The 25,260-nt window shown below is 43.0% G+C and overlaps 1 protein-coding gene across 1 annotated transcript in view; it reads left to right on the top strand.

Annotated features, from left to right (window-relative positions):
- RNF24 (ring finger protein 24) overlaps positions 1-16,979 on the top strand; it is a 69,809-nt gene extending 52,830 nt beyond the window's left edge. Inside the window, exons 3-6 of the mRNA XM_004433790.3 lie at positions 807-849; positions 2,723-2,764; positions 15,870-15,949; positions 16,718-16,979. Of these exons, the coding sequence (XP_004433847.1) occupies positions 807-849; positions 2,723-2,764; positions 15,870-15,949; positions 16,718-16,856 (304 nt within the window). The 3' untranslated portion in view covers positions 16,857-16,979. The remainder of the gene's footprint in view (positions 1-806; positions 850-2,722; positions 2,765-15,869; positions 15,950-16,717) is intronic.
- The last annotated feature ends 8,281 nt before the right edge of the window (positions 16,980-25,260 follow it).

The following is a 25,260-nucleotide window of genomic DNA, read 5'->3' as shown; positions in this document are numbered from 1 at the left end:
AGTTCAAAAACAAGCATAGTTAATCTACAATGATAGAAATCAGGATAATGGGTACCTCTAGGAGTGGGTATTGATTAAGAGGAGTCATTTCCGGGGGGGCTGGAAATGTTCTATATCTTGATCTGGGTGATAGTTACACTGGTGTGTGTGTGTGTGTGTGTGTATTTAATATTTAGCTGTATTAAGGTTTTTGTACATTAAATCTGTTATACTTAAAATTTTTAATAAAAAATGTGATATATTAAATATTGAAATAAGTGGACTATGAGTATAAAAAGAATTGAGGCTTCATTAAAATATTTGTTGGTTTGAGGGCCGGCCCCGTGGCTTAGCGGTTAAGTGCGCGCGTTCTGCTACTGGCGGCCCAGGTTCGGATCCCGGGCGTGCACCGACACACCGCTTTCTCCGGCCATGCTGAGGCCGCATCCCACATACAGCAACTAGAAGGATGTGCAACTATGACATACAGCTATCTACTGGGGCTTTGGGGGCAAAAAAAAAGGAGGAAGATTGGCAATAGATGTTAGCTCAGAGCTGGTCTTCCTCAGCAAAAAAATATATATATATATGTTGGTTTGAGATTTTGTTTTAATGAGATTTCACTTGAACTTACATTTGGATGACATTTTATGGTTCACTTGTCACTTTCTCATAGCATAGTAACAGATGTATTATTTGGGTGTATTCTAGGATAAAGATTGATTTTAAACCATAAATTATATAACTTAATACCCCAAATCAGTTTTTTTTCCCCAAATTGTCATATTAGTCATCTCAATGTCGCATTGCTCATTTCTTTCTTTTAGGCTAAGACATCAAGCACACAAAGAATTTTATGCCTACAAACAGGTGAGAAATTTGCTTCAGATTGGCTTTGATTGTGTTTTTTACCAAAAAATGAGAACTCAGATTTCTACTTATATTTTAAACTGAGACTAGATTTACTTCTGTTCATTTTAGCATTTCACTTGCCAGTTTACAGTACAAAATAGATCAACTTCAAATATTCTTCTTTTCTTTCTTAAGTATTATTTCAAGTTATAGAAAGTTCAGATAATATAATAATATAATTTAACAGAGAACTTTAGCCAACATTTTGCTAAGGAGAAATGGTGTAGCTTATAATCTTTAAATTACTGTTATCCTACTTGGAGTTCAGAAATTCCATTAAATGCAGTTTTTTTCTCCTTCTCCATTAGAAGACACACCAGTTTCTCAGAGATGACCAGCTCTGTTAGAGTGATCTCATCTCCTCCCCCTTGTACGTTAAATGTTAGTTCTTGTCACATCACTAGAAGTCCAGATACTTGGATCATCGCTGTTGACCTCTAACCCTTTGTACTATCCCTTTACTGATTTGTTCTTTAAGGTAATAAACTTAGCTTTTCTTGAAGGTCAAGTAAAATTTGTTTTTTCTTTCATGTGCCATCCATTAACATTTTATCACTGACACCAAACAGTGGGCCTAGGTGTTCCTTAATTTTCTTTTTGGCTCTAAGAATGAAATTATTTTTGTTGTCCTTAGCAATTTGTTTTTTTTTTTTTTTTTTTTTGGCAAACTTCAGCTTATTTGGGTCTTTAACCTTGCTGACACTGATGTTACAGAATCATGTCACCATTTTAGGATTTCATATCTTTTTGTCTATTTCTCTTTGAAATCTGAGCTCATTGGTGAGTTCCTTAGGTGTCCACACTGATGTCCGTAGGTAACCCCGCGCTCTTCCTCATGGGTCTCATGTGGGATTCACACATGGAGTAGAATGTTTTAGTTTTCTAAATGAATGAATCTTTTTGTCTCAATTCTATCATAATCCTAACAACCTACAAGATATTTGTATGTAAGCTAGTTAGAAAGTAAAATTGGCCTTGGCGGTCATTTTAAAAGGTGAAATCAACTGATAGAACTAATAAAGTCACAAGACAGTAAAAATGGACTTTAAAATATACTGAATTATAAATTTAGTATATCCCTGCATAGCTGGATGGTAGCTTCTGGTTGTGATTTCTGAAAATGAGATTTGCCCTCAAAACCATGTTTGGTTCAGGAATGTAAGATACTCAAAATTTAGAGATTTTCCCCAAATTTCACTTGCCTGTTTTTTCACTTTATGATGAAATATAATTCTAATAAGTTTATTCTCAGAAATTTTCTTTTTAAATAGTAATCTGCCCTATTATCACTTGGCATTCCTTTTAACTGATATTTAGTCACCACAAAGTCAGGTTAGGGACAGCAGTTGGATGAATTTTAAGCTCATTTACATAATTCTGCGTAGAGCTAAAGTTTCTGAGCATAGTGATGTATAATAATAAGCAAAACTTCCAAAATTAAGATTGACCTTACTTTCTAATCTTTTATGAATTACTAATCAGTCATCAGCCAGTGCTGTGTTTTACTGAATCATAAGACAATCGACCTCATTTATTTTCCCCCTATATTAGCCCTTAGTCTAGATGGGCATGTGTTAACGTCTTTTCCCAAAAGTTAATCTATTCTCAAAGAGATTTTAAAATTGCTTTTCAGAAGAATATTGCATCATTGCTCAAGTTAAAAGAATGTTGCTAAAATGTTCTGTCTCAAACTGTAAAAGAGATTCTCTCCAATATTGCCTAGGAGGGGAATGAGCTATATACACAAAAGAAAAGTATTTGTGAGTATAATGAGAAATTTTTTAAATTACAGATTTAGATGGGCGTAAGAACATACTTTTTTATCTTTCAGGTTATATTAAAAGAGAAAGTAAAAGAACTGAATTTACATGAGGTAAGTTGCCTATAAGTATTTTAATCTTGAGCTATTTTCTAATAAGTGGTATGCTGTGGTATGCTTCAACATCTTTCTTTTCAGAAGGTGAAAAAAATTAGGCTCATTTTGATCAGCTTAATAGAATATTTGAGAGTGAGGTCACATAAAAATCAATTGTATGAAGACTTTAAGAGAGTAACATAACTCTTTTTTTTTTTTTTGAGGAGATCAGCCCTGTGCTAACATCTGCCAATCCTCCTCTTTTTTTGCCAAGGAAGACTGGCCCTGGGCTAACATCCATGCCCATCTTCCTCCACTTTATATGGGACACCGCCACAGCATGGCCTGCCAAGCAGTGCGTCGGTGCGCGCCCGGGATCCTAACCGGCGAACCCTGGGCCGCCGCAGTGGAGCACACGCACTTAACCGCTTGCGCCACCGGGCTGGCCCCCATAACTCATATTTTTAATAGGGATGGTGCCAATGTAAGATTTCATAGCAGAGATGCTGCTTGCTGTCCATGCTATATGTGTAGGAGACAGATATAAATTAGTTTTTCTACTCAAGATGAATTTGCACTAATTTCACTCTTAAAAATGTTCCCAGCAGCCCCTTCTTACCAATTGCACAAAAAAGACAGTGATTACTTCATGAGGATGGGGGTTTGGGGAGGTGAGGCAGAGGAATGGAACAGGGAAGAACATATAGGGAGGGAGAGAGAGGAATCCTCAGGATTGTCTAGTGATGAGGGTGCATGGTTGGTTCACAGGTGTCACTATGTTATTATGCTTCGTAACTTAAATACAAAAGTCTGTGTGTATCCTTAAGACACCAGTCTGTAAGAGTTCTTTTTCCTTTCATTCCTTATGTTGCCTCTGACTACAAATATTCAGAATTTTTATTTTTAATTTTAGGGCCCTTTCTCTTCCTCCCTGTCTGAGTTTTTGAATTGGTGTTTAAAGCAAGGACTTGGAAAGCTGCACATTTTAATATCTGTGTTTTATATAATCTAACTGTGGTGAAGCTACATTGTCAGTCACTTCAAAGAGAGTTAATTTGTGAAATTATTTGAATAATAATAAAAATAATGTTTTGTATTATTGTTAAACACTGAAATCGTCTACTGCTCCTTTGCTCTTTCTACATATTTTTTAATCAGAGTTCATATGTTACAACATTTTAGACCTAACCTTGGATTAAACTCAAGCATTGATTACTGTTTGATTTTTAAAGATTTTATTTATTTATTTATTTTTTCCCCCCAAAGCCCCAGTAGATAGTTGTATGTCATAGCTGCACATCCCTCTAGTTGCTGTATGTGGGATGCGGCCTCAGCATGGCGGGAGAAGCGGTGCGTCGGTGCACGCCTGGGATCCGAACCCGGGCCACCAGCAGCGGAGCGCGCGCACTCAACCGCTAAGCCATGGGGCCGGCCCTACTGTTTGATTTTTAAATTTTCCCAAAAGTTAATTTTGGCACATGGCCAAAATTAACATGACATAATAGAGGGTAATCTCTTTTCTATTTGGGGTCTCTTTAATGACTGCAAATAAAAAGATTAAATTCTGACATACATTAGCAATATTGAATAACCAGGTTTGTCAGGAACAGAAGTCTTCCTTATTGGTTTGACCCATTAGTTTAGAATTTTTATCCTGAATTAGTGCATTGTGTTGCATTGTTATGTATCAGAGTTAGTATCCCAGCTGCACCCACCAATTCCAGTTTCGCTGAGTCTGACCAAGCTACTGATCCTCCCTCCCCCTGTTGTTTGAAGCTATAGCTAGGAAAACCTAACCTTGCTCTACAGCTTGTTTCTAGAGGCCATCAGGTATTTTTTGCAATGCATTTGGTCCTTTCTGATTGCATTTCTTGGTGATGAAACTATTTGTCAAACTTTTTTGTGTGTGCATTACTGTAGCCTAATTATACTGTACCTATAATTACAGTGATATGTAGCTTGGTCCTGTGTAAGCACATGGAATTTCAATATGGATGCTGTTATTATTGAATAATTATAATAGTAAAAAATCAGAGACAAAGTAAATGTCCCTCAATAGTGTAATGAATAAATAAAACATGATTCACTGGCAGATCATCCACCAAGGAGGGAGGGAGGGAGAGAAGAAAGGAAACCTGATACAGTGATTCATACAATGAGGTACTATACAGCAGACAAAATTAAGGAACGAGCTCTCTCTGTAGATACATCAGCCTGGACAGATCTCTAACAGGACTTTGAAAAAAGCAAGCTACAAAATGATAAAAATATTTATATCACATATGTAAACTAAAATAACCACCACATTGTTCATGGATTTATATGCCTACTGTAAAATGTTTTACTGGATTTGAGAAGGATGCATAATGATCACACAGAAGAGGAGAGAAGAGGAAAAAGATAAGAGGAAGTTGGTCAAAAGGGATGTTAGTTTTATATGTAATGTTCTTAATTTTAAAGAAGGAAAATAATATATTATGTTTAAAATTATTGAATACATAAAACATGTCAAACTGTGCTAAATAAACCATGGGGACACAAAGAGGCATAAAATACTAATTTTTGCTCTTAAGAAGTTAATAGTCTAGTAGAGGAGACTGTAAACAAGAAAGTCACGCTAGAGTATGCAGAAGGGTGCTGTGTGTTATCAGGAGCGTACACTGAGAGGCTCTTGAGGGGTCCAGTATTGCGTGATTGCACAGCTTCTTCTTGGCTTTTGCTCCCCTAAGGCAGCCTTCCTGGGACCTTGCAGACTCAGCTGCCCGGACACCACCTCCTCCCCACCCCACCCCCACCCCAGCTTCTTAGATAGTTGGCTCTACAGCTGTGACTATTTATATGATTTTTTGTTTAGTTTTTTTTCTACCAGTTGGAGTGTCAAGCAACACTTACAATAAGTGAAGCTAAGAAGGTGATATATACATATTCAGAAGATGAGAATATATTGTCCTTCTCTAAAGAAAAATACTCTCTCTTAAAACCTATAGCCTTCCCTGTTTATCTTTTCTTCCTCCATCTTCTTCTTCTTTTTTTTTTTTTTTTGTGAGGAAGATTAGCCCTGAGCTGACATCTGTTGCCAATCCTCTTTTTGCTGAGGAAGATTGGCCCTGGGCTAACATCCGCCCCTATCTTCCTCTACTTTATATGTAGGACTCCTGCCACAGCATGGCTTGATAAGTGGTGCATAGGTCCGTGCTCGGAATCTGAGCCTGCGAACCCCAGGCCGCCTAAGTGAAGTGCGTGAACTTAACCACTATGCGCCACCAGGCTGGCCCCTCTTCCTCTATCTTTTAATAGACACATAGATATAGAGAAGCAGATCTCCAAGAGAAACAACAGAACAGTCATGCAAGTGGGATAATACATGGCATCTAAAGGAGTCTTGGTTTCAAAAGAAACAGAAAGGTGCTGTGGAAGCTGTGGCACACTGGGGCATGCAGGTCCTGTCTGAAAGAGTTGCCAGCACTCAGCTCTAGCTAATTGTTGCTACGGGGGAATATAGGCCAGTTGTTGCCAGATCAGGGTTTTTTTCAAGAGAAGCCTGAGAGTCTTCGCATTAGTCTGTTATCTCCTCACCGTTTGCATTTGGTCTGATTTGTTCATCACAGTATCCTGGCTCTGGTTATGGTGAGTAGTTGCTTTCTCTGTTAAATTTCTTTTGCACCTTTGTCAAGAATCCAATGGCCATATTTTTGTGAGTCTGTATCTGGATTTTTTATTCTGTTCCATTGATTTATGTGCCTATTCCTTCACCAATACCACAGTCTTGATGTTGTAGCTTTACGACAAGTTTTAAACTCAGGTAGTATGATTCCTCCAACTTTATTCTCCTTTTCCAAAACAGTTTTTAGCTAGTCTAGTTCCTTTGCTCTTCTATGTAAATTGTAGCATCTGCTTGTCTATATTATTAAAAAAAGAAAAAATCCTGCTGGGATTTTGGTTAGTATTGCATTAATCTATAAGTCAGGGGAAAATTGGCATCTTGAACATGTTGAGTCTTCTAATCTATAAACACGTTATGTCTTTCTGTTTATTTATTTATTTGAAGCTCTGTTGTTAAGTGCATACCCATTTAGGATTTTTATGTCTTTTTGGTAAATTGACGCTTTTATCAAGATGTAATATCCCTCTTCTTCCCTGGTAATTTTCTTTGCTTTGAAATCTTTGATATTAAAATAGCCACTCTATCTTTCTTTTGATTATTGTTTTCATGGTATGTCTTTTTCCATCCTTTTGTTTTCAGTCTACCTATATAATTATATTTGAAATAAGTTTTCTTATAAACAGCATATAGTTGGGTCTTTTTTTAAAATCCACTCTGCCAATCTGTCTTTTAACTCGTGTGTTTAGACCATTTGCATTCAATGGCAATTATTGATATGTTTGGAATTAGGTCTACCATTTTGTTGTCTTCTGCTTTTCCCCCCTCTTTTTCATTCTTCAGTTTCCCTTTTCCTGCCTTCTTTTGGGTTATTTGAACATTTTTATTCCATTTTATCTATTGTGATTTTGACTTTATCTTTTTGTATAATTTTTTAGTGGTTGCTTAGGGATTAGAAAATAAATACATAGAATCAATTTTTTAGCACTTTGATTGGAATATAGAAACCTTACTGCCATATAGATCCCTTTACCTTTCCCCCTTTTATGCTGTAGCTTTCATATTATATCTGTATACATTGAAAATCCCATCAGACAATGTTATATTTTTTACTTTTAACTATCAAATATAAAGAATTTAAGAAAGGAAGAATAGTCTGTTATATTTATCCAGATATTTACCATTTCTGTTGCCCTTCTTTCGCAGTGTTCCAAGTTTCCTTCTTATATATCATTTTCCTTCCTTCTGACGAACTTCGTTTAGCAATTCTTTTAGAGAAGATCTGCTGTCTATGAATTCTGTTAGTTTGCTTTCATCTGAGAATGTCTTTATTTCACTTCATTCCTGAGGGATATTTTTGTTGGATATAGAACTCTGGGTTGACAGTTCTTTTCTTTCAGCACTTTAAAAATGTTGTGCCACTTCCTTCTGGCCTCCATGTTTTCTCATGAGATATTCACAGTCATTTGAATCATTGATCCCCTATCAGTAACATGTCATTTTTCTCTGGCTGCTTTCAAGATTTTTGTCTTTGTCTTTAGTTTTCAACAGTTTGATTATGATACAGCTGGGCATGGATTTCTTTGGATTTATCCTTTTTGGGGTTTACTAAGCTTCAGAAATATGTAGGTTTGTCTTTCACCAAGCTTGGGAAGTTTTCAGCCATTATTTCCTCAAATTTTTTTCCTACATTGCACTCTTTCTATCCTGCCACCCCACCAGAGAAGGCCTCATCCACCTGCTGTGGCCATATGGGCCAATCAGAACACCATTATAGAACCCTGAGCCCATAACCACAGTACAGTGGTACAGCCATTCACATAGCTTCTGAATTTGAACAAATTTCAGTCCATTCCCTCTTTCTTGTGTGGTAATGACTGTACATACAGAAAAGAAAGGAGAACCTGCTCCCCTCTGTGTCTCAGCAGCAGCTGGGATCCCAGCTGCACAAGGACCAGGAAGAGCCATCTTAAGGTCAGTTTTCCTGAGTGAAGCAGGGAGTGGATGAGGAGTCATGTGGAAGACATGCTGTGGCCCTGCTTTGCCCTGCTTTCCACAGGAAGAGACTGCAGAAAGGTAACCCCATCAGAGTTTCCACCCTGTGTAAAGTGGCGTTAAGAATATCTTTTCCTTCTTCTCCTCACCTCCCCACAGGTTCATGCCCTTCCCTTTGCTCCAGTGAGGAGGTATCTCTGGTGGTGCAAGTTTTGCCACATCCCTTTCTTACATAGGAGGAGATTTAAACTCACTCAGTCTTTCTAGGATTATTGATCAGTCTTATTATAAATCACATTCCTTGATTTAATTTTTAAATTAGTATACAAATATTTGGAACCCAATTGAGATTTGTCCCAGGTTTAAATTGTTAAAATAGTTTAAAAAAAAAAATTGTGTAGTGAGCTGACAGTATACAGGGCCCTAGAGCTTGAGTGGGCAGAGTATAGTCCCTCCCTTCCCTCAAAGAGTACTGGTCCCATGCGAGAGAAGGTCACAAGCCAGTGAGGCAGTATTGTAATGGGCTGAGCACACAAACACATGAGGGCCATGTGTTCATGGCCCACTGTACTTCTTTGGAACAAAAAAGTTGGATCTTCCCTGAGTAGCACTCCCATCCTTAGATTGTTTTCATAGCTCTCAAAGACTCCAACTTTAAATGACACTTCTGAACTAGAAATACTGCCTTTACGGAAGATATGATATCCTCATAACCACTCAAGGAAAGGCATAATAATGAGTGCCCACCACCACCATCATAGAATGATTGTCTATTTAAAAGAAAACCATTTTGGCTAAATCACCTGAGCTGTGGGTCATTTTCATTGTGTGACATTGTCTTCCCTACATGACTCTCCATTCCCTAGTTTGCATTTGAGGTAATTTTATAGACTGTGTCAACTACTTGGAAATTATCAAATCCTTCCTTCTTGGACATTTTAGAGATCATGCACTCTGTCAATACTAGAAAATTAGGCCTCTTTCCAGTATACATATTGTAGTCACTGTAAAGCCATGTTTTTCCCTTGAGCTTATTTTATTTATGGGTATAATCTCAGTGTAAAGTATACGGAATCACCTATACAAGGTGGCAAGATTACCAAAATGTCTATTTCTTCATATAACTATCTTAGGAGCAAGGGAACTCAAACTTCAAAAAATTTAGATAAGGTAAGTGTTATTCTTTATTTTGCATTTATAGAAATTGAGGTTTAAGAAAGTTGAGTAGAGGGGCTGGCCTGGTGGCGCAAGCAGTTAAGTGCGCACGCTCTGCTGCAGCGGCCCAGGTTTCGCTGGTTCGCTGGTGCACTGATGCACCGCTTGGCAAGCCATGCTGTAGCAGCATCCCATATAAAGTGGAGGAAGATGGGCACAGATGTTAGCCCAGGGCCAGTCTTCCTCAGCAAAAAAAAAAAAAAAAAAAAAAAAGAGGAGGATTGGCAGATGTTAGCAGAGGGCTGATCTTCCTCACAAAAAAAAAAGTTGAGTAGAATGGACATGTCATCCAGCTTCTGAGTGTGGAGAAAGAATGTGACCCTATCTGTTTGAGTCTAGAGCCATCACATTATGATGCCCCTACTACTCCCACAGACTTGAAGCTTCTGCTGTTCCCCAAGCTGCAAAAAATTACTTTGGAGTGACTTGACCCAGCTTCCTGCTGCTCTCTGCAGTTGCCATCAATTAAGGACCTTTCTGACTTTTTTTTTTAATTTATTACTGTATATATGACTCCCTTCACCCCTTGTGCCCACCCCCCACCCCCATTGCCCCTGGTAACCACAATACAGTTTTCTCTGTCCATGTGTTGGTTTATATGAGTGAGATCCACATATGAGTGAGATCATACAGTGTTTGTCTTTCTCTTTCTGGCTCACTTCACTTAACATAATACCTTCCAAGGACCTTTCTGACTTTTAACATGTAAAATAGGCAAACTCAAGTATCTATAGACTGACCAGTCAGTAAATATACGTTGCTAGCCCAGCTTCTGGCAGGGCCGAGGTTATCATAGGGTCTATTCTTTGACTTCAAAGAGTGAAGAATGATGGGGAGCACTTCCTGTCTCATTCTGTGAGGCCAGTATTACCCTAATATCAAGAGCAGGCAAAGACATCACAAAAAAAGAAAACTCCAGACCAATATCCCTTATGAATATAGGTGTAAAAATCCTCAACAAAATATGAGCAAACCAAATCCAGCAGTTTCTAAAAAGGAATATATACCATATGCTAATGGAATTTATCCCAGGAATATAAGGTTCATTCAACAAAGGAAACTCAATGTAATACACTCTATTAATAGAATAAAGGGGGAGGGGGACACATGAATACCTCAATAGATGCAGAAAAAGCATTTGACAAAATTCAACATTCTTTCCTGATAAAAACACTCAACAAACTGGGAATAGAAGGGAACTTCCTCAATTTGACAACAACTTGGGCATCCATGAAAAACGCACAGCTAACATCATACTTAATGGTGAAAGACTGAAAGGTGTTCCCCCTAAGATCAGACACAAGACAAGGATGCCCGCTCTTACCACTTTTATTCAACGTTGTACTTGAGGGTCTAGGCAGAGCAGTTAGACAAGAAAAAATAATAAAAGGCATCTAGATTGGAAAGGAAAAAGTAAAACTATATTTGCAGATGACATGACTTTGTAAATACAGAAAACCCTAAAGAATCCACCAGAAATCATGAGAACTAATACATGAGTTCAACAAATTTCCAGGATACAAGATGAGTATACAAAAGTCAGCTGTAAGGGCTGGCCCTGTGGCTTAGCAATTCAGTGCATGTGCTCCGCTACTGGCGGCCCGGGTTCGGATCCCGGGCGCGCACCGATGCACCGCTTGTCTGGCCATGCTGAGGCTGCGTCCCACATACAGCAACTAGAAGGATGTGCAACTATGACATACAACTATCTACTGGGGCCTTGGGGAGAAAAAGGGAAAAAAAGGAGGAGGATTGGCAATAGATGTTAGCTCAGGGCCAGTCTTCCTCAGCAAAAAGAGGAGGATTGGCATGGATGTTAGCCCAGGGCTGATCTTCCTCACAAAAAAAAAAAAAGGTAGCTGTATTTCTGTGTACTGGCAATGAACAATCCAAAAATGAAATTAAGAAAACAATTCCATTTACAATAGCATCAAAAAGAATAAGGTACCTAGGAATAAATTTGACAAAAGAAGCTCAAACTTGTATCCTGAAAACTACAAAACATCATTGAAAGATATTAAAGACCTAAATAAATGGAAAGACATCCCCTGTTCATGGTTTGAAATACTTAGTATTGTTAAGATGTCAATATTCCCCAAAATATTTACAGAATCAACACAATCTCTATCAAAATCACAGCTGCCTTTTTTTTTTTTAAAAGAAATTGACAAGCAGATCCTAAAATTCACATGGAAATGCAAGGAACCCAGAAAAGCCAAAAACCATCTTGAAAAAAAAGAACAGAGTTGGGGGACTCACACCTCCCAATTTCAGAACTTACCGCAAAGCCACAGTATTTAAGACAGTGTGATACTGGCAGGTGGATAGACATACAGATCAATGGAATAGAATTGAGAGTTCAGAAATAAATCAATACATTTATGGTCAATTGATTTTCAACAAGAGTGCCCAGACAAATCAGTGGGAAAAGAATAGTCTGTTCAACAAATGGTGCTGGGATAACTAGATACCCACATGCAAAAGAATGAAGTTGGAGCCCTGCTTCACACCATATACAAAAATTAACTCAAAAATGGATCAAAGACCTAAATGTAACAACTAAAATTGCAAAACTCTTAGAAGTAAACCTAGATATAAATCTTCATGGCTTTGGTTTAGATGGTGGTTTCTTAGATACAACAACTAAAGCACAAGCAATCAAAGAAAAAAATAGATAAATTGAACTTCATCAAAGTTAAAGACTTTTGTGCTTCAAAGAATATTATCAAGAAAGTAAAAAGACAACCCACAGGGAAAAATATTTGCAAATCTTGTCTCTGATAAGAGTCTAGTATCCAGAATTTATGAAGAACTCTTACAGCTCTGTAAGAAAACACCTACAAAATAAAAAGATCTGCAAATATTTTATCCCAGTCCTTTCATCCTAACGGTCTTTTGCAGAACAAAATTTTTTGGGGGATGGGGAGGACGATGAGGAAGATTGGCCCTAAGCTAACATATGTTGCCAATCTTCCACTTTTTGCTTGAGGAAGATTGTCCCTGAGCCAACATCTGTGCCAATCCTCCTCCACTTTGTATGTGGGACGCCTACCACAACATGGCTTGATGAGCAGTGTGTAGGTAGGCGCCCGGGATCCAAACCAGCGAACCCCGGGCCACTGAAGCGGAGCATGCAAACTTAACCACTGTGCCACTGGGCCGGCCCTAGAACAAATTTTTTTAATTTGATGAAGTCCAATTTATCAATTTTTTTTCTTTGGTTGCTTATGCTTTAGGGGTCATATCATGCTTTTGGTGCCTATGGATGTCCACTTGCTCCTACATCAGTTGTTGAAAAAGCTGTCCTTCCTCCATTGAAATGCTTTTGCACCTTTGTCAAAATCAATTGGCTATCTGATAAGGGATTTGTGTTTAGAATATATAAAGAACTCTTACAACTCAATAATAAAAAGAAAAATAACCCAACTAAAAAATGGGCAAAGGATTTGAATAGACATTTCTCCAGAGAAGATATACAAATGGCAAATAAGCACAACATCATTAGTCATTAGGAAAATGCAAATCAAAACCACAAGAAGATACCACTTTACACCATCTAGGAGGGCTATAGTCAAAAAGACAGACAATAATCAAATATGGAGAAATTGAAACTCTCATACATGCTGGTGGAAATGTGAAATGGTGCAGCCACTTTGGAAGACAGTTTAGTAGTTCCTCAAAAAGTTAAGCATAGAGTTACCATATGACCCAGCAATTCTAATCCTAGGTATATACCCAAAAGAATTGAAAACTCAAACAGATACTTGTACACCAATGTTTAGAGCAACATTATTCACAACAGCCAAAAGGTCGAAACAACCAAGTGGCCATCAGCAGATGAATGGATAAACAAATATGGTATATCTATGTAATGGCATACTATTTAGCCATAAAAATGAATGAAGTTTTGATTCATGCTACAACATGGATGAACCTTGAAAGCATCACGCTAAGTGAAAGCAGACAGACACAAAAGACCACATATTGTATGATACCATTTCATGATTCCATTCCATTCTGGAAATGACCAGAATAGACAAATCCATCTACAGAAAGTTGATTAGTGGTTGCCAGGGACTGGGGAGAAGGTGGAATGGAGAGTGACTGCTTATGGGTATGGGCTTTTGAGGGCAGGTGATGAAAATGTTCTGGAATTAGATAGTGGTGACGGTTGCACAACTCTGTGAATATACTAAAAACTGCTGAATTTTATACTTTAAAGAGGTAAATATTATGGTATGTGAATTATATCCATTTTAAAAAAGGGATGGGAAGTCACACTGGAGAAATAATCTGTTGTTGAAATACTGGACAGTAAAGCTCATTTGCAAAATATGATCTGTAAAGTTGTAAAATCAGTTTGACCCTTCAGGGAACTTCTAAGAAGTCAGATCTGAGGCTTTTCTCTTTGTGATTGCCCTTGGCTTTTGGTCACCTTTAGCAATTAAAATGTGAGAATTTATCTTATGCTTTTTTTTCAGGTGACTGTGGTTTTAGAATTTGTTTAATAAGAACATAATAGCACATTGTAACCATTAATAATAACTCCATTTGAAAAGGCTACAAATCTAATTTTGGATCCTGGAAAAATAAGCAAATAAAAATGAGAGACTTGTCCAACTTCTTGCCATTTGGTAGGATCAGCACTGAGTCTCCAGAGGGCAGAGCCAGCAGTCCTGACCCTGTCTCTCAAAGGCTATGCTGGGAGAGAAGCTGGGTGTTTAAGGCCAGAGGGCCCATTCACACAGTCTAGGAGGTGGAAACATCATTCCCTGTTTACAGAAGCTGAGGCCCAAAAGATCACCCCAAGCCTGGAACTGCTAGTTTCTCATCTTTACTCACAGCTTATTCGCAACCTTCTTCCAGAAAACAAAAATGGGCTTGAAAATTGTGTTCCCATCACGAAATTTAAACATGAATAAAAACAACTGGTATTGGTTGACTGCCTTACTCCTCCTCAGCCCTGCCCCCCAACCTGAGCTGATGACAGTCCTGTGAGGTAGGCAGGGCAGGTAGTGTCCTCACTTTACAGATGAAGGAACAGAACTTGAGAGGCATCATGATGGCAGAGGTCACACGGTTAGTGGATGTCGGAGCCAGGGCCGGCCGTCTGGCGTGCCTTCTTCCCACTCTCCTGCTGTCTTGGAGAGTAATGCTGTATCTGATAAGACAATTATCCATTCTCCTCCTCCTGTGAAGATCCTGTCTGCTGTATACCCAAGGCCCTGAGAGCTCCCTAGAGAAGGGTGTGGGAAGACCAACATTCACAGAACTGGCCCGGGGCACCAAGAGCCACATGTCCTTGTCACATAACCTAAGAAGACTGGATTACATGTTGTAGGTTAAGATACAGGTGACAGGACAGCCATGTCAGCAGTGTGGGCAAGAAATGGTGATGGTTGAACCAGGATCCCTAGAGATAGACAGGGAAGCAAGCAGGGAGGAGTTGAAGCTTTGGGCAAGAGACAGAAGTGGTACAGCAGCACATCAGTGCAACAGACTTGGGTCCCCAGCCAGGCCTGGCTACTCACCAACTGCTTGGCCTCCAGCAATGTGGTTATTGCTCTGAGCTTCTGTTTCCTTATCTGTAAAGTGGGTAAACACAACAATACTTGGTGTGCCTAGGCACTGCTAAGTGCCCAAGAAGTTGTAATTGGAACCCAGCATCTAGGTATGAAGAAGGCGGCTCCACAAGCAGTGGAGCCTAGCTACCTGTCAGAGAGCAGTCCTGACCCCATCGGCACATTTCATAAGTTTAAATTCAGTGACCCTTGAATAACTTTTTATATGACAAAGGCAGGCACTGACAGAAGGACAGTGCCAAAATGAGGGGCCCCAAGAACTATAAAAAGCATGTTACTGCCGGCTGTGCCGTGGTTTATGGTTTCTACGTTGTGAAAACCGGAGGAAAGAGAGCCCCAGGGCTTGCCCCGGGGTGTGAGCAGTACCCTTCAGGGGTTGTGCTGCTGAACAGGCAGAACATTCCTTGTGGAAAGTCAGCACACCACAGGAAAATTACATTATGTTCCCATCTAGTGAGAATAAACCTAAGTTAGACTCTTCTGACACACTGAATGAAGTAAAGGAAGCTGCCTCTCCCTTTCTGTCTTCTGTCTGCTCTCCATCTTTAAGACATGAGGAAGAGCAGGAGACTCTTCAGAAGACCTCGCCCTATTCAAGCCTGTTTCTTTCACTTAACAAGTTGTGGGACATTGTAAGTCCCTTCAAATGGCTGGGCCTCAGGGGCCTGCACTTTACTTTGTCACCTATGGAGAGGAGACAGTTTGCCTCAACTGTGAATTTGTCTTTCAGCTCTGTGCAGTGTGTCTAGAAGACTTCAAGCCTCGAGATGAGTTGGGGATTTGTCCATGTAAGCATGCCTTCCACAGAAAGTGAGTATTGGTGTGGAATTATTTAAGGTCCTGAGTTTGAGGCACATCAACCAACTTACTTGTGGGCTTGGACCAGTGCCAGAAAAGCTTGATGGCTAAATGATTGGTCTATAATGCAGAAAGCTGACAGCACCCTACAGGGCGGGCATGTGTGTGCGCACATGACGTTAGGAGGGATCAGGGCAGTCAGGAACATGACCACCATGGCAGTACTTCCTTAAGCAGAGAGCCAGACGAACCCATACCTCCTTGGAGCCCGGGCTATAAATAGCTATTTCACTGGAACTTTTCCAATGACAGCTTCCATTCCTAAAAACTTAATTTAATCAAAACCTTAGTTATTTTAAATCAAAATCAAGTCTGAATGTAAATGGTAGTGTGGGGCCATCTCCTCCCCCTTCCTGTAGATATATTAATATTCACCCTTCTCTTGCAATTTTGTTTTGTGTTTCTACTAGAAATTTTTATTTCTCCTACTTCCCACCCCTCCTCCTCAGTGTACTTCATTCTTTAAGAACTTGTGGATGTCTGAGGGTATAGCATGCTGACTGTAGCTTCTTAGTATCACTTTTTGGAAGATTGGAGGCCCTGGTTCCTCCAGAGGGAAAAATGCGTTCTCCACCTAGTGGTGGAGCTCCTTGAGACCTGGCTGTTCACATTAGCCCCTGGCTCTGGGCAACAGATGTGTTCAACATGTGAGGCATATGGGCAGGGGGTACCATGAGCATGGGACTGACATCTTCCCTCCTGTGGTGTCTCATCCTGCAGGTGCCTTATTAAGTGGCTGGAGGTTCGGAAAGTGTGTCCACTGTGCAATATGCCAGTTCTGCAGCTGGCCCAGTTGCATAGTAAGCAGGACCGTGGACCTCCACAGGGACCCCTACCCGGAGCAGAGAACATTGTATAGCTTACTACAAGGATCAAACTGTTGCGGGGTCCAACATCCGCATGGAGCCAGGAGGAACACAAGTGGTCTCTGTGTTGGCTGCTCTACCTGGGGCACTAGCTGCCACTCCCTTTGCCTCATGAAGAACTCTTGGGCTAGCTAAACTGGGAATCCAGACTTCCGGGTCTTGTGACAACCAAAGCACGCTGACACTACCCCATGCCAAGAGAAGAGGAGTGGATGAGCCTGCGGGCTTGGCTCAAGAAACTTCATGAGGGTCTCTTGCTAACTCCATTACACTCTGTCTCCCAGAAACTTATCTCCATTTCAAGGTGAATCTTTATCAAGCAGAAGGGAAGATAAACACAAGTGTGAGAGAAGGGAACTGAGGGCAAGTCTTTAAAGCCACCCCCCACCCTGTGGACAGATGAGCTTCTCTGCAGACCGTGCATGCCTTTGCAGCAGCAAACCCTTCTGACAGCCCTGAGCCAAGTGAAACCAGCGGTTACCTCAGCCAAAGCACGACCAGTTGCCAGTGATTGGTGAGGCAGTGCCAACAAGGCTTTTTGCATTATGTTCCTTTGATAAGGCCATCTTGGAACCCAAGGGCTTTGGTTACAACGAAGCCGCAGTGCCCTTCGTCACTCCTTCTCCCTCAAGTTCACAACACTTGCTTATCAAATCTTCTAAACTAAAAACATTAGGCACGCTTGGAAAGGCCTGGTCAGAAGCCATTTCCTCTTATTTGCCCCTCCTACTCACCAGAGGGGCACAGCCAAGTCACACATCAGGAGCCCTAGCAGGGCCTCTGAGTCCATGCCATCCCTGTGTGACCCAGGGGGTGTCAGGATGCTTCCCACATCCCCACATACATGGTGTGGTTCCAGTGTAGCTGCTGGTCTTGGCCCACAGCCCTGGTGGGAGCTGCTGTGAGCCTCTCAGACAGCTCCGAAGAGGAGCGTCTTTCTGAGAATGGCCACTCCTGGCCTGCTGAGATGAGAGGAGGATGCTGACCCCCTTGCCTCTTCTCTTATTCCTTCCCTCTGTTCTCTTCCCTCTCTTGCCCTCTCTCTATTTCTACTTGAGAGAAAATGGCCGTCATTGACTTTTTAACAATTTAAAGCATCCCAGATAAGATCTGTATGTAATTCTGAAGCCAGGGATCCACTTGAAATTGTAAATAGTTTCAGGAAGCTCCTGCAGGGCTGTTCACCCATTGGTGTGTGCCTCAGTATTCGGACTTGTGATAACTAACTGAAGGTGTCTTTATAGGAGAGAAATGCATGCTGCTCTTTGGCTCTTTCTGTCCAACTCTTCCAGAAATGACTCAGAGTTCATTAGGATTCATGAATATTGTATAAATTCGCTGTATGAAGCAGCATTGGGTTAGATGGAAAGTTCTTTTCCACAGCCCTGCTCTCCACCTCCTTTCATCTTGGGGTGGACTCCTCATTGACAGCTTTGCCTCTGCTCCATCCCACATGTATGAGTGGGGGCAGTTTCTCATTGGAGATGCCGTCTGCATGGTATGGAGAGAGGATGGAGGAAGCTTTGCTGTTCATGGCATGTCTCCAGGAATTTTTTCTGGAATCCAGCCTCTACCGTCTTAGAATGGGAGAGGGAACCTGTCCTTGGCTCAGGTGGCTGGGGTCAGATGAAGAGGAAAATTCCCATTAGCCTAGAAAAGTGCTGGGCAGAATCCAGTTCGGAAAATTACAGATCTAGCTGGTCAGAATTGGCTGTTTCCCATGTGTGACCTATTCGTGGTATGCCAACTGGACTGCTTCTTAAACAGGGCAAGGGAAGTGTGGAATATTTTTATATGAAAGCCTTAGCCTGCTTGGCACCATGGAAAGAACCATTTGTACTCTCCTCTCACCCTCTGTTTCTGCCTTCTCTGTTTGTAGCACAATAGTTGAATGTTGCAGAGCACCCAGTTTACAGTGAAGTGTTTTCAGTGACCAATGTCAGAAGTAGGCTTGCTTCTGGACTAGCCTCATTAATGGCCAACATTCACCATTTTCCATGGCATGGCTTTGGGACAGATGTCACCTCGTTGTTATAGGGTTCCAATAGGAAAGAGAATTTTTCCCCTCAGAGGAATTCTTGTACTCTATACTGCAAATTATTTTGGCTCACAGCTCTTGTAGGATTATAGCCTTTCAGTTGCAGCTTTTTCTGTCCCTCTGCGCCTGTACCAAGGAGACAGCCTTACCAAGTCCCTGTTTTTGTAGGGAGGCAAATTAATTCATCTCACTGTGTCACAGCTAAAGGCAAATTGAGGTGGTTGGTGCATAGCGCTGGACCAGAGGCACAAAGCCCAAATAGTTCTAGCCGTTACAAGAAAGCTCGAGAACGCTGTACACTCTCACTGGGCATCATCGTGGGTCTGCTTTGCCCCATGAGATACCACTAACATGACCTCAACACTTGTGAATGTGGGGGGCTTTTAAAATGCAGCTCTTCTGCTAGGGTGGGGCTGAATGCTGGAGTGGTGAGTGTTTGCTGTCATCATGGTCATCTCCCCTTTCTTGACTTGGTGTCCTACTGCAGCATGGCCAGTGTCACTTGGCAGTAGTTCCTGTGACTCTTAGCAACAAAGAACCTGAATGTGTTTGCTTCCGACATCTGGGTCCTCCTCCAGGACCTCCCTGTGCTGCACTGCTATAACTGCGAATGGTCAGGGTTTAATTTACATCTTCCTTTAATTTTGATTAAAATCACAGTTTGGTGTGAAGGACAAGGTTAAATATCCATCTTTTTTTTTTAAAGAGTGAGGTAAGGATCCCTTAATACTCTTGGCTCAGGCTCACGCCTCAGTGAGACCAGTGAGGCCTCCCCGTCTGCAATCTATCTACGTGAGTTGTTGGTGACCTTTGTTAGTCTGTAGACACATGGGGACTCTGGTCTGCTCTTGGGCCACTGGCTGGTGGTGTGGCGATTTTTTAAATTTTGTCTTAATGTTTCTAAAGCAGCTCAAATATTAGGTGTTACTTGTGTGCTGAGTTAGTAGAGTAGAACTTAGCTCCAACTGGACTCCACGGGTGGCTGAATCATTATCTAGTGTTGCCAGGGGTACACCTGACTTCAGCTCGCTTTAGAAACAGGGAACAAAACCAGCCTGACTTGATTACTGGTTGAATAGGCCTAAGACATTAGTAGTTGTCATCTGCTGCTTTTTTTTTGCCCATGTGATTTGGTTAGGCCTGTCCCTGGCAGGTAAGGTCCTTGTAGCCAGTGCTCACCTAGGCAGAGAGCAGGACAAGACAGAAATGGCCAGGTGGGAGCAGGTGGCCCCTGGGGAAGTCTGGGCTCAGGGATACAGGGGACCTCCCACTATTGCCAAATAGCCTGCTCTTGACAAGTCTTGACAAATGAAGATCCTTTTCCCCAGTGCCAAGCCCCTCAGATCCATCAGAGGAAAGACCTTGGGCCCTGTCCCCTTCCACAGCCCCACTCCAAAGCCTGTCATCTCCATGGTCTGATTCTGCTCTGCTCAGCTCCTCTGAATGACTGTAGTAATTCTTTTTCTGAGAGACTTTCTGGGAATTATGAAATACACACTGGGAGGTATCCCCAGAGCTCTGGACAGAAAAAGCGCTCAGGGTGATTTGAGTCATCCCCTTGCCACTCACCAGCCATGTGCCTTTCTACAAGCTAGCCTGTCAATGCCTGTTTCCTTATCTGCCACCCAGGGATTATAGTAACTGTGTCCTTGCCGGCTCTTGTGCGGATTAGCCACCATGTCCAGAGCCTGGTGAGCGGCAGGCCAGGGGTCATGGGAACTGCTGATACTGGGTAACGTCATCATGCAGGTTACAGGGGGCTCCTTTGTTGTCCCAGTTGAACAGAACCGCAGCAGTAACCTCCTGAGGCCCAGGGGCTCTCCCCAGGGTCCAGGTTCGCCTGGCTCCCTTACTTTTCCTCTCCTGGTCTTCCCTAGTCACCTCCATCTACCTTTGCCCACAGTGCTCCCCAAATTGTTGCTCAGTGCTAAATATTCTTAATTTTTTGAACAGGTAATCCCTTCACATGGTTCACAAATCATAAACGGTTCAAGTCTTCCCTTGCATCCTTGACCTCCAGCAAGCTCAGCTTTTCCCCCCTTGTATATCCCCTCTAAGTTCGTTCCTTCTGTATCCTTCCAGAGAGCACTTATGCACATACAAGAAAATACACACACGTGTGTTATGTATATGTATGTACGTGTGTGTATATATAATTTTTCTCTTTTACTCATGTGATACCAGACAAGCATATTCAAGGAACATTCCTATTCATGTGGGAAGAGCCATCCAGGAAGTCAGAATATCTGTAAAAGGTGTGCCCAGAATTGGGGGGTGTTTTTGCAATCACATTCCTTTTGAATAAGGCATATTTTTTTATTGATTGCAGCATATTGGAATTCTAGTTTTCTATATAAGTCAGAAACTGCAGTCCCTCCCTGACCCTTACCACAGATGCCCAGATAATACAAGAGCACAGAGTGTCCAGACTGTCTTTCCGATCTGTGACAGGACATTCAAGAGCAGGCTCTGTAGCCGAGAGCAGCAGTGCAGGCCTCTCATCCAGGTCCAGCAGCCTTTGCAGGGGCCTGGAAAAGCTGCTGCACGCCCCCCGCCGCCTCCCCACCAGAATTTGGTCAGTTCCAAGTGAGGCCCAAGCATTCAGCAGTGATGTCTGGCTACAACTCTCTTGGTTTCTTAGGTGAGCTCCCGTGTTTCTGAGGCAGAAGTTTGAGAAGCAGCAGCAACTGAAGGCTGAGGCATCCTTCTATTTTGTATGGCAGATGTCTCAGATGTTGCTAAGCAAGTAAGTGGTCTGTCTCCTCAAAATGTCCATGTTCAAGTTCAGGGATCTGCTCCCTTTCCCTCCCCACTCAATGCACACACTAAAACAAAAATGCTTCCCACAGAATTTTCTCCTAGCCCAACATTTTTTCCATCCGACGACAGAAATTACCCCACCAGTAATCTTTTCCTTGAAAAAATTTTTTTCTCTTAAATTCATTTTTGCCCCTGCAGGAGATGAAAGTTAAAGCTACTTCCTCCAGGCAGCCCTGGGGAGAGGGGTATGGACTCAGGCCTCTGGGTCTTCACGCACCTCCCTGGTGTCCAGCCACCCAGGGCAGAAGCCTAGGGTTTCCCCTGGATTGCAAGTGCAGCTTGGGCCCCTGACCTGAAACTTGAATTGTTTGTCAAACTCCACCTGTCACTTGATCTCTTGGCCCTGGGTTAGTGTCTTTCACATTAGCTGTTATGAATTTCTTGAGTAAAGGAAATGAACGAACGTGTCTAAACTCACAATGTCTAAATTCTGGTGAAATTTGCAGTTGTTAACTGGAAAATGCTGGGTCATCGTTCTTTAGTAGATAAGATTAACAAAGGATCCCATGTGCCATGGAATGTGCTTCCATTTGAGTGGAAAAATCAGGAGAAAAATAAGAGGGGCTTGTTCCGTAAATCTGTCATTTTTCCATTTCAGCTTTAGAGCCCAAAGTGTTGCAGGATGCAAAGAGTTTTATTCATTTTTAGACCAAGCATCAGAACTCTTGGTTCACCAATCCAGTGCTCCACTTCCTTGGCTATAGGGTAAGGGAGAAGACCCTCCCTGCTCTAAGGACATGTACCTAGAACCTGGGCCCCACCAGTGTCAAGGGACATGTCTGTACTTGATGAAGCTCCTCTCAGCTGCCTGTGCCAGTGCAAGCCTGGCGGATCTGCGTCTTGGGGCAGCTGTGCACTGTCCCTCCATCTGTCTCTTCCCTCCCAGGCCCTGCTAGAGCTGGTGGACAGGTGGGGCCAGTGTTAGGAAGTCCCTCCTGGTGACAGCCTGGTCTTCCAAGAGTGTTCCTGATAACTGTCGTCTCTGGGTCTCTTGACAGATCATTGCCAGGAAGGAGGGAAGTTTAGTCTTGTAGTTTAGCCCATTGGGGTTTATTCACTAGATATTGTATAACTCCCTCAAAAAAAGGTTTATGAAATGCTGAGCCTCAGGTTTCATAGACGTGTTTGTACACTAAGAATTCTGCAGCAGAATATTTTTAAACATTCGCAGTTTTTTGTAAGCTATATTTTTGTATATTTAATTGCTATTTTAAAATTTTAATGCATTTTGCTAATTACTCTTGTTTAAAAAATAAACCGTGCATGTAATTGACTTAAACATGTAAATAAAAAGATTTTGAAAATACTTCATGTTGAGCATGTACCCTTCAACTCAGAGGGGCCTGTGGTCACCCACCCCCACTTGAGCCTGTGTAGCAAGAGTTGACAAGTCAAGGTGAGTGGTTCTGCTCAAACTAAGCTGGTCAGCAGGTGATTGTGATGAAAGAGCTTCTGGCCTGTCCCTTCTAGTGGTGCGGGTGGGTTGTAAGTCAGCACTGAAGAGTAGAGCACCAGGCCACAGCGAGGGAGAAGGCAGAAAGGCCAAGGCCCCACCTGTCACCCTGGCCTCAGCTCTGCAGATGCAGATGCAGCTGGACACAGATGACAATCTCCCCAGTGTGGACACTGGTGCTCAGGGGGGGCTGAAGTGACAGAACCAGCCCACAGCCTACCCCTCTAGGTATATCCCAGGCCTGGAAATACCCACTATTCTGACAGGAGAAAAAGACATCTCTTGGAACAGTCATTGTATGGCAGCTGCTATTTCTCCTCACCACCCCTCACTAGGACCTCTGCAGTTCAGCTTCTGCCCCATAGCTTTGGGGAAACTGCTCCCTTCAAGGCCAGCCACATCTGGGCCACCTCATAAACTGCTTGATGCAGGTGCCTGGAGAGCTCCTCTCCCCTCAGTCTCCTGAGCAAGAGGCCCCCACCAGTCCCTTCTCTGACGACGACTCTTTGCAGCCTTTTCCTTGTCTGCCCATCACTTGTTATTCTCCCTTTACCTTGGTATTCACTGAAGTCCCACCTATTTGTACATCATTCTCAGGTCTTTTATCTCCAACTCAAATATCCAGCTGCCTATTTGGTATCAAAATCACAAAGTCTAAAACCAAGCCTCCCCACCAAGCCTAGGTGCCTCATAGGACCTCCCTCCCCCATATCCAATCTCTACATCCCAACACTCAGCCCTCTAAGCATTCATCCCTCTCCACCTGGCCATCTACTGCTCCCATCTTGGTTTAGGCCTCATTCCTTTCTCACCTGGATGATGGATAACCACAAGCCACCTCTCCCCCACTCCCTCTAGATGGGGTGTGGTGGCACCCTCGGGCTACCACGTGGAGGGCAGACTTGAAAGGACAACTGCTGAGACAGGGCAGTGGCTTAGACCAGAATGTTGGCAATTGGGGCTGCAGCTCAGAGGCAAGGGCTGGGCAGCACATGCTACCTCAGAAATCAGAGTCAAGGTAAGTGCTGATGACTGCTGAGGGAGATCCAGGATTGCACCCAAGGGCTGGCAATATGTAACTGTCTTCAGAGAATAAGCTGGTCGAGACAAGTGGCCTGGGAAGCAGGAGGAAAAGCAAGAGGGGTTTGCTGTGTTAGAAGTGAGGAAGATGAGGACATGAAATGTCCATTCTAGTAACGAGAGTCACTGGTGACCTATCAAGAACCCTCCCATAGAGTGATAGTGTGGGCTGAGCACAAAGCGCCAAGCGAGATCACCAAGTGGGAAGAGGTGGGTCCCCGGAGGTGGCAGGCGAATGCAAGGCAGGAAGAGGCTCTGACCAGTCCTAGCTGATTGGTTCTAGCTATGTGACCTCTGGCTGGTTTCCTTCTCTAAGTTGTGGAGATAACAGGCTACAGGAGACGACCCATCTACCACAGCCTCGTGTGCACAGCTAAGTTCAGGGAGAGCAGGCGGGACCCACAGCACAGGGGCCTCGGAGGCCGGGCCTCAGTGTTAACGGGGAGCAGGCTCGCTCCAGCTCCCTCCCTTCATCTCTGCCTTCTCCAGAGGAAGCGGGGAGCACGACTGGGGTATCAGTGAGTGGGTGGTGGCACTGTCTTTGGTGGCCGTGGGGGGAAGGTGGGGCCACAAAGCGCGCGTCTGGAAGGGGCCCAGGGCAGACGCCAGGATTGGAGGTTGCTCAGGCTGAGGCCTGTGACAGCCACGAAGGGCGACGGCAGCGGAAGAAACAACGGCCACCGTCCAAGGGCCGTAATTCCCATCCCCGCGGCGTCCTTTCAGCTCTGCGGCCTGCACTAGGCCAGCAGAACCCACAGCCCACAGGTGCCAGAGGCACGTGCGCGCAGGCGGCCGCCCTTGGGAAACGGCCGCTCGCTCCCCCACAGGAAGCCGCCCTCGGCCTCTTTGGCTCCCCTCCCCCGCCGCCGCGGGCACGCGCCTCTGCTGCCCCCACGCGGCCGGCACCGCAGGCGCTGAGGGAGCAGAGCCGACCTGGGAGGATCGCGCCGGCCCGAGCCCTTCCTCCCTCGGCGACCCAGCCCCGCCCTCCTGCGCCCTTGCGTCC

Source organism: Ceratotherium simum, chromosome 21, assembly GCF_057802395.1.
Source record: "Ceratotherium simum simum isolate JZ-2026a chromosome 21, ASM5780239v1, whole genome shotgun sequence".
Taxonomy (NCBI): Eukaryota; Metazoa; Chordata; class Mammalia; order Perissodactyla; family Rhinocerotidae; genus Ceratotherium; species Ceratotherium simum.
Note: the sequence above shows the minus strand (reverse complement) of the source record. Positions and strands in the feature narration are given on the sequence as shown.